Source organism: Pseudorca crassidens, chromosome 12, assembly GCF_039906515.1.
Source record: "Pseudorca crassidens isolate mPseCra1 chromosome 12, mPseCra1.hap1, whole genome shotgun sequence".
In the NCBI taxonomy this organism is placed as follows: Eukaryota; Metazoa; Chordata; class Mammalia; order Artiodactyla; family Delphinidae; genus Pseudorca; species Pseudorca crassidens.
The window spans coordinates 66,465,810-66,475,745 of NC_090307.1; the positions used below are offsets into that span (position 1 = coordinate 66,465,810).

At 45.5% G+C, this 9,936-nt stretch overlaps 1 protein-coding gene across 4 annotated transcripts in view; it reads right to left on the minus strand.

Annotated features, from left to right (window-relative positions):
* Nucleotides 1-9,716, minus strand: part of MAPK1 (mitogen-activated protein kinase 1) — a 95,357-nt gene extending 85,641 nt beyond the window's left edge. The window contains exon 1 of one of the 4 annotated variants that reach the window (XM_067700017.1): nucleotides 9,403-9,715. In XM_067700017.1, the coding sequence (XP_067556118.1) occupies nucleotides 9,403-9,518 (116 nt within the window). In that variant the 5' untranslated portion in view covers nucleotides 9,519-9,715. Of the gene's footprint in view, nucleotides 1-5,379; nucleotides 5,400-9,402 lie in introns of those variants that run through there. The other 3 variants (XM_067700019.1, XM_067700020.1, XM_067700018.1) reach the window with 3 other exon arrangements.
* Nucleotides 9,717-9,936: the final 220 nt, after the last annotated feature.

Sequence of the window (9,936 nt, forward strand, 5' to 3'; positions counted from 1 at the left end):
GCAACAGGAGAGGCCACAACAGTGAGAGGCCCGCATACCGCAAAAAAAAAAAAAAAAAAAAGTCTTTTCTTTCCAGCTCTTTGGACTAAAGAAATAATTTACAACACTCTTAAGGGAATACCACTTTTACCATCACTTGAATTAAGGGATAAGAGTTGTCATGAAAGGATGCTTGAAAACAGCAAAACACACAACAGGTAGAATGGCTCAATGAACATACCTGGAAATGGTAATAGATAATGGATTACTATCAAATGGTTTCTCACTGGTCTGAAACATAACATCAAATATTTTTATATGTCTATATAGTCCTGAGGTAAAAATTAACTCATGGGAAAGGATTATATTGATCCTTTAAAAAAAAAAAAAAGTATCTGTTTCAACCATGAAACAGAAAGATGATGTAATGAGGGAAATACAAGTTTGAGGATGGGTTCAGCACTGATACACTGAAAATGGAAGGAAATCTCAAATAAGCCCCAAACTAAACATTTTTACATATCTACTGAAGCAATAAGTAACAGTACCCTGAACTTAGCTACTGACTCAAGATAAATCCTTGTGACCAAGGTACATTCTATAGGTTTTACTCTCTACTTAGCAAGCCTGACCTGTGATCAGTGGCAATTTAGGTATTAATTGGAGAAATGTAATGGTTTTGCTTATTTTCCTTAGCTATGCAGCTAAAACTATTTGTTCTATAAATAAGACTGTACTTACTTTTTCCCCAGAATTACTTTTAATCAGTTCTATTTAAGAATTTCCCTATCTCTGAAACTCTACATTTTTCACTATACATTCCCCAATGACAGTGTTCCCAATATTCCCAATGACAATGTGGCAACATTAACATTTGGTCTAAGGACTTCGCTGGTGGCGCAGTGGTTAAGAATCCGCCTGCCAATGCAGGGGACACGGGTTCGAGACCTGGTCCAGTAAGATCCCACATGCCACAGAGCAACTAAGCCCATGCGCCACAGCTACTGAGCCTGTGCCCTAGAGCCCGCGAGCAACAACTACTGAGCCCACGTGCCACAACTACTGAAGCCCGCGTGCCTAGAGCCCGTGCTCCGCAACAAGAGAAGCCACCGCAACGAAAAGCCAACGCACCACAACAAAGAGTAGCCCCAGTTCACCACAACTAGAGTAAGCCCACGTGGAGCAATGAAGACCCAATGCAGCCAAAAATAAATAAATTTATTTTTAAAAAAAGAAAAACAAAGAACATTCCTTCCAGCCACTCAGTTAAAAACTCTCTCTTAGCCAAACACACGTGAATAACCTAATCACTCGAGGTAAACTATTACTCTGGAACAACAGTATTAGAAAGTTCTTTAACTTTATAGTACAGAAAATAATTTTCCTCAAGGCTTTAATTCTGGGCCTAAATGATTTATCAATAAACTGAAAAAAGTATCTTAGACATGTCTATGATAAGTACTATAAAAAAAAAGAAGTAAAAGGAAACTATTTATTTATCTATTTAGGCCACACCATGCGGGTTGTGGGATCTTAGTTCCCTGACCAGGGATTGAACCCATGTCCCCTATAATGGAAGCGTGGAGTCCTAACCACTGGACTGCCAGGGAATTCCCAAAAGGAAACTCCTTAGAAGGAACCTAAAGCCAAGGCCTGACCAAACCTTTCTAATCCTCTCTTCAAGCCACTCCCATTCAGCTAGGCACCCATAGACCATGAGGGCTAGATGTTTCGTTTACCAATGTAGTGAAACAACTAGTGCGTGCCTGGTGTACACATACACTATTTGTTGATTTAATTAGTAACTGGGAAGCCCAAGTGGAGTTAGTTGCTCTGTCCAGAATGATCTCAGAACAGTGTTTTTACCACACGACACAGTAATTTATTTCCTTATCAGTCTGTCTCCAACAATGCACTGCAACATTCCTGAGGGAGGGCAGGAACATGGACCAGGGTAGGCACAGGAGATGCTCTGTTAAATCAAAGAATGGGAGAGGAGACTTCCCTGGTGGTGTAGTGGTTAAGAATCCACCTGCCAGGGGCTTCCCTGGTGGCGCAGTGGTTGAGAGTCCGCCTGCCGATGCAGAGGACACGGGTTTGTGCCCCGGTCCGGGAAGATCCTACATGCCGTGGAGCGGCTGGGCCCGTGAGCCATGGCCACTGAGCCTGTGCGTCCGGAGCCTGTTCTCTGCAACGGGAGAGGCCACAGCAGTGAGAGGCCTGCATACCGCAAAAAAAAAAAAAAAAAAAAAAAAAAGAATCCACCTGCCAATGCAAGGGACACAGGTTGGATCCCTGGTCCAGGAAGATCCCACATATCGCGGAGCAACTAAGCCTTTGCGTCATAACTACTATGCCTGCGCTCTAGAGACCACGAGCCACAACTACTGAGCCTGCGCGCCACAACTACTGAAGACTGTGCTCCTAGAGCCCGTGCTCCGCAACAAGAGAAGCCACCAGAATGAGAAGCCCACACACCACAACGAAGAGTAGCTCCCGCTCACCACAACTAGAGAAAGCTTGCGTGCACGGCAACAAAGACCCAACGAAGCCATAAATTAATTAATTTTAAAAAAGGGAGAGGAAGTTGCTCAAGATCAACTAATGTTAGTCAGTTGGTCATGGCATATCCCATGCAGACCCCACCCATACATACACTCCACTTCCCAGCTCCTACTAGCTGTGGATGGGTTCAGAACCCAGAGCCTGCCCTAAGACTCAGCATCTGAGAGAAATCTTGGAGAATGTCTATCCTGTTGACTTTCCAATGTATGGGAGCCCCAAGAGAAGCAAACGGGGAGAAAAAGCATTTCAGGGTTAGGCAGGTGGGCAGGTGGAACAGGCTGGATGCATAATGGTGAGGTAGCTCTAGATGTTTGTTGGGGAATCAGTTGTTTTTTATTTAGTAGATATGTTAATGTGAGATGAGGAATAAATTATAGATGATTCCTGGGAAAACTCAACTTGGATGCTTTTCATGAGACTCTTTTTATAAATACTTGAGAATTGAGAGCATTCCCATTAAATTCATGGGAATGGCCTATCATTTAGAGCTAACCACCAGGCTGTTATTAATATAAATTTAATTTTGTTTGAGTTTTACCTGCACTCAAAACCGTTCAGAAACTCTGGATATTCTGCTGCTCATCTAAGCTGGTCTCCTCACATCTTTGAGCTCCAAAAAGCATAGAAGAGACATTTTTATTAAAAGTTAAATTAACAGTTAACAAGCAAAACTATGAATCTGAATCCAGATGCATTTCCAGGTCTCGAGCCTTTATAGATGATATATACTACTGCTGGCCCTGCCTTTCAAACAGGTGGTACAAATACCCCCAGCAGAGCTCCAGGGAGGGCAGGAGGGAGCACTACAGCAGAGAGTAATAAGCACAAGTTTACAGAGGAGACGAACCTTAGAGGAAAACTGGACTTGAACAGGGCCCAGTGTTTCTTGGGGATGGGTTGGAGGGAAATACTGCTGGCCTCTTAGCAGGATGGTCCTCCAGTGCAGGACTACACCGTGAGCTGCAGGTTGTTCAGCACATCTGCCTTGACCATACACACACCGAAGGCCAATAACACTCCCCAATCAATTTAACAACCAAAAAACAAAACCTAACCCACATACATTTCAAAATGCCACTGGAGAGGGGGTAAAAATCACACCCACTGAATACCCCTAGATAAGAAGAAAGAAGAGAAAATAAGCACAAGCAGGTAGAGAGCATAAGAGAGACAAGGAAGGGAACACAAAATGTGATGAGGAACTGGCAGAAAAAGGGCATCCTCTAATGACTTTCACCTAAAAAATCAAGTCTAAACTCAGTAAACAATGTCCTTCAGAATCTGGCCAGGCCCATCCCAACTGTCTCAACTCCAGCTTTCTTCCGAAGGCACTCAACCCATACCCCTAGCTTCCCAAACAACTCCTGGTTTTCCTGACCTGATGTGCTGTTTTCATACTTCTGTGCCTTTGCATGTACGTCTTCCTCTACCTAGAATGCACTTCTCAAGGCAAACTTCCAGTCACATATCAACATCCAGCTCAAAAATTTGTGAAGCCATACAAAGACAGCCCCGTCATTCAGGCCTTCTTTTTTCCTCACAATACTGCACACGTCCCTTCTGTATGACACTGGTACATTCTTTGCATTACTGCCCAACTCCATCCCACTATCTGGACTAAGGGGTACTAAAAGGCTGAGACGATGTGCATCCTAGCATATAACAAGTGCTCAGTTAAAGTTTTCTGAGTGAATAACCTCGTATGAAAGGTTTTTGGTTTTTTGGCGGTACGTGGGTCTCTCACTGCTGTGGCCTCTCCCATTGCGGAGCACAGGCTCCAGACGCGCAGGCCCATCGGCCATGGCTCACGGGCCCAGCCGCTCCGTGGCATGTGGGATCCTCCCGGACCGGGGCACGAACCCGTGTCCCCTGCATCGGCAGGCGGACTCTCAACCACTGTGCCACCAGGGAAGCCCTGAAAGGTTCTTTAAAAGGCTAAAATGTAAAAAAAAAAACAAAAAAAAAAAGCTAAAACGTGACACAGGGCTTCCCTGGTGGCACAGTGGTTAAGAATCCGCCTGTCAATGCAGTGGACATGGATTCGAGCCCTAGTCCAGGAAGATCCCACATGCTGCAGAGCAACTAAGCCCGTGCTCCACAACTACTAAGTATGCACTCTAGAGAGCCCGTGAGCCACAACTACTGAAGCCCACACGCCTAGGGCCCGTGCTCCGCAACAAGAGAAGCCACTGTAATGAGAAGCCCGCACACTGCAACAAAGAGTAGCCCCTGCGTGCAGCAACGAAGACCCAAGGCAGCCAAAAAATAAATATAAAAAAATTTTTTAATTAAAAAAAAAATAAAACATGACACAAGCAAAAAGCAGACAACAGATATTTTCTGTTACTGAAAACATGTATTTTCTCAACTTGGGTCTTTGGTTGAGTATCACTCAGGAACCAGATTAGGATACTCTATCACTTGCAAGCTGGGTGTCCATGGGCAAGTTAACCCTTCTGTGTCTCAAATTCCCACTTACTTAAAGTAACCACCTTGACAGTGTGAGGATTAATTAATGTATGTTAATTAATTAATGTATGTATGTTTAAAAAACAAAACGTAACAAAAGTTCTATTAGTCTGCCATAACGACAAAAAAACTTCACAGGACAGGATATTATACCATCAGGAATGTGATCACAATGAAATTTTAGTAGGAACCATCTGGTTTTTTGGGTTTTTTTAAGGTCTCACATATTTATTACTGAGCCAAAGCACTAGTGCACAAACACACAAAGAGAAAAATCATTTTCGCAATAAAACACATCCAGCTGTTCAGACAGTAGTGATGTTCTCAGAGTGACATGGTAAGATGCAGCATAAATATGTGTGCCACCTCATATGCAAGGCTCCTTATAGACCCAGCTTGGTTCTTCTCCAATGTCTTCTCTTGGAGTTGTATCTGATTTTGTTACCAGTTTTCACTGGAATCCATTGGTGAATGGGATGATTCTGCTTTTGTTTCTTGGCCAAGAATCGCTTGATCCTGAAGTCTTCTGAGAAGGCATGGTGAGGAGCAAACTCAACCACACACAGGATGGCAGAGAAGAGAAGAGAGCCCATCTGTTAGAAGAGTTGAAAGTTAACAAATCTAACAGCTGCTCTTCCAGCTGCACGGTGCTCTCTACAGTATTTAAACCAATCCCTAATGACCACGACCTCCCTTGGCTCCTTTGATAGTGTGAACTCTGGTTCACTGGTCTCCAACCACATTTCCTCCGTCCTCTTCTGTAACTTGCCCTCTATTGACACCTGAAGTCAGGCATTCCTTTGGCTCAGCTCTCACATTTTTCTCATCTTGTCCACTCTCAAGGCTTTAATTAGTGTCTCTATGGAGATGACCCCAAGACCTCTCAGTCACATTTTAGAAAGTGTTTCAAACTGAACTTATCCAAAATACTTATCTTAATTAGATGACCAAGCAAAGAGCTTCAATTTCTCCTCTTTCATACTATTTTTTTTTCCTGATTCTTATACATCTCACCAGTCCAGAGCTTCCTCTTCCTCTGCTCATCTATTAAAAGCACTTGTTTGCCAGAGCTACCTCTTTGGTCTTTCTCTTCTGTCTCACTGGTTCTTAACCTTTCTGGGATAATGGACCCTTTGAAAATCTAATGAATGCTGTGGATTGTGTCACTAAAAAGGTAAACATACAGAACATATGCATGCAATTTCACCTAACCAATGACCTCAAGTACGAATCTGTCCTCTGGACTTCCCTAGTGGCACAGTGGTTAAGAATCCGCCTGCCAATGCAGGGGACACGGGTTTGAACCCTGGTCTGGGAAGATCCCACATGCCACAGAGCAACTAAGCCCATGCACCGCAACTACTCAAGCCAGTGTGCCTAGAGCCCGTGCTCCGCAACAAGAGAAGCCACTGCAATGAGAAGTCCGTGCCCCGCAACGAACAGTAGCCCCAGCTCGCTGCAACTACAGAAAGCCTGCACGCAGCAACGAAGACCCAACACAGCCAAAAATTAATTAATTAAAAAAAAAGAATCTGTGCTCCTCCACCCAAGACTATCACTTACACAAATTTTCATCTCCAGATTTTACTTCCCTCTTATTTTCAAGATGCCTTCTGGATATAGTTTAAATGGCCTAAAGGCATCACAAACTTAACAAGTCCAAACCAGAACTCACTATTTCTCCTCAGCAAACCTCCTCTGCCTATATGGTATTCCTTCTCTTATAACAGCACCACCATCCTCCCAGGCTCCCACGCTAGAAGCCTTGGAATTAACAGCCATGTCCATGCCATATCATCAAGCCTGGAAATCCCTCTCAAATCCAAATCCCACCTCTCTCACCTCTTACCCATTAAGACCTCACTCATCATCCTCTGCTTCATCCCACACTTGCCATGATTAGAAGTCCATCACTCTTCTGACAAGAGCCCCTGTTACTGATTCTATCTTTATAAGGGCTCTCATCTCCATCTGCTATTTTCCATGCCCACTATATTACTTCACCTCTAGAAGGTTACAACAGCCTAGGTGATTCCCCACCTGTTTTTTTTCCTGTCATTTCCACCAGTGTTGGTCTATCGTCCCACCAAATTCCAAAACTGACCATGTGCCTGCCTCTTTTCAAAAACATTCATGCATCTCCACTGCACAAATATACAAACAAATTCAGTTTTGCCTTTAGAGTCCTCTACAAGTTTGTCACCTAAATACTTTTCCAGGATTAGATTCCACAGCTCAAACTGTCACTTTCACCTATTATCTTTCTATCAAAATCACACTCACTCCTAAAGACCCAATTCAAACCCCACTTTTCATCTTTATATCCTCCACTTGATGATTAGGAAAGGACTCTGCAAGAAAAAGGCAAATTCCTAATGAATTGATTCAGGAAATTAAAAAAGAAAAACCTCTTTTCCTGAAAATCCTTAAATCCTTCTGGAAGCATTAATTTTTTAAAAATGTCACTATTCAAATATTAACATTTCAATCAAGAAATCCTCCATAAACTCAACATTGTTAACCAACATTTACTAAATGCTAATAGCATACGACGTAGATTAAATTCTTATATTAAATAAATATCATCAACCTGAAGATAAAAAGCTATAATTTGGACCCAGATTCTAATTCCAATAATATTTGTACTTGGATCTTACTTAAGAAAAGAACATCATAGTAAGAGGACTTGATATTTCACCTGACAGAGACTGAGAAGGTCAAATAAGCCTACAGCAGTGACAGAAAATTACCAGAAAATTATCTAAATCAGCTTCAGATTAAAAAGAAATTAAAAAAAACTTGCAACTGAAATGTCATAAAACTAGTTTTTTTTAGTACATATTTTAAAGGACTGAAGGACGTGATGGGCAATTCTGAACCTCTCATAAAGAGACATGTTTACTGGGATACTTACCAGCAGGTGCAACAGAAGTGATGCTGCGGGCAGTTCTTTCTCTCCGTTACATTCTAGGACCTTATTTCTTTTAGGCCTGACCTAATTTAATTTCTCTTTTGGCTCCTAAGCCTCTGAGTTCATGTTAATTTTCACAGTTGTGCACTGTGAAACATTTTGCTCCTAAAGAGTATGAAAATATTCAAGATTCAATTAAAATCTTTTTTTAAAAAATAATTTTAACTAACACTTGGCAAAACATGCCCTCTATGGTATTTCTAAAATTATGATCATTCAAATTTGAATACATTTCTGAAATAGAAATGCTAAGAGTAAAACATCCTAAAATTCTAATATGATTAATAACACTATTTAAGGAAAGTGGGGTGTAATGAAAAGAACTGCAGCAACTGAAACAGGATCTCAGTCCACAATCTCAAGTATGCCTCTTTAGTTGTATGACCTTAGGAACTGGTTTCACCTCGAAATACTTTCTCATCTGAAAGACATCACCGCGTTCCCCTCCCTGCAGCTGTTTGTTCAAATGAGATAATGGACCTAGCACAGTACCTGCCACGAAGTGTTCAATAAATATTAGTTCGCTTCCTTCGTTCAACAGAAAAGACACACTCACGAGAAAATTTCGGTGTAAGGGAGTCTACACTTGCACAGGTCTTCACCAGCACAAAACACCACAGCTAGGTGGTTCTAATGAAAAACAAGACTGTCACCCCGATTCCACAAACGCTTCGGTGAGCTGGATCGAGACGAGAGAGCCTGAATGTGATTCTGCAAGAACTCCATTAGAGCTACACACATACTGACCACTAAAGCATTAACAGAGAAAGTTCACAGTAATTGTGCTAAAACGTCTGGATGCCTTTATGCTGGTAAGAGAGCCCACGCGGAGCAAGAGAAAAACAAGTCAAATTAGGCCCAACTCCAAATGACTCCTTAATAAACCAAAAGAGCAATACTGGCTTATCCTTCCTGAAACGCTAGCAGTACGGTATTAAAAACCCTTTGAAGACTTCAAGATTGAAATATTCCACAACGAACACTGGTGCCACTAACGCCTTTTAGAAAGCCTGCGCAGGAGAGCCCGCCTGGCACCACGGAAGGCACTTAACGAAAGCCGTTCGCGGAAAACGCAAGCGAGGGGAGGAAAATCATATGATTATTTCGGAGCTGTGCACACACGCCGCGACGAGCATCCGAAGGAATTCGAGGCCGCGCTGTGCGCACACTGGGGGCGGGGGCGCCTCGCTGCCGGTCCCGGGGTCCCGGCCCCAGCCTCCGCCCCTCGGGCCCAGCGAGGAGCAACGCCCAGGCCCGACGGCCCGGCCCGGCCCGAGGCCCCCAGCTCGCGGACGACGGCGCAGCCCAGGTGGAGGCCGAGGTCGGGGGCCGGGGCCGGGCCAAAGCCCGGGCGAGACCGCGGCTGCGTCCGCCAGGCCCAGACAGGGGCGGCCGAGCTGCGGGGCGCGGACACTCACCACACCATGCCGTAGGCGCCCTCGCCGATGTAAGAGAGATTCGTGTAGCGCGGCCCCACGTCGAACACCTGCCCGCGGACCATCTCGGGGCCCGCGCCCGCCGCCGCCGCCGCCATGTTGGCTGCCGGGCCGCCGCAGCCGCCGCGCTGGGCTCGACGCTCCGCGGCCGCCGCTTGGCCCACGCCGCGCCTCCCGGGGGACCGCGCCGCCGCCGCTGCAGCCGCCGCCGCCGCTGGCCGGGAGGAAAGAGGGAGGCCGCCGCTCGGGAGAGCCGAGGAGCAGCCAGCCGCTCGGACCGACTGCCTGCCTGACTGACTAACGGGCGGGCCGGCAGGCGAAGGGAGGGGCGCGCGCCGATGAGGGCGTCGGGCGGGGCCGGGAGACGTGCGCGCGGATTGGCTCCCCGCGCACGGGGGCGGGGCTGCGCAGCCGGCGGAAGCCGCGCGCTCGGGGCGGGGCACTGCGGCGGCTCTGCGGGACGCGGTCACGTGCACTCGCGGGAGGCGGACCCCTAGGCGCGGGGGACGCGGAGGC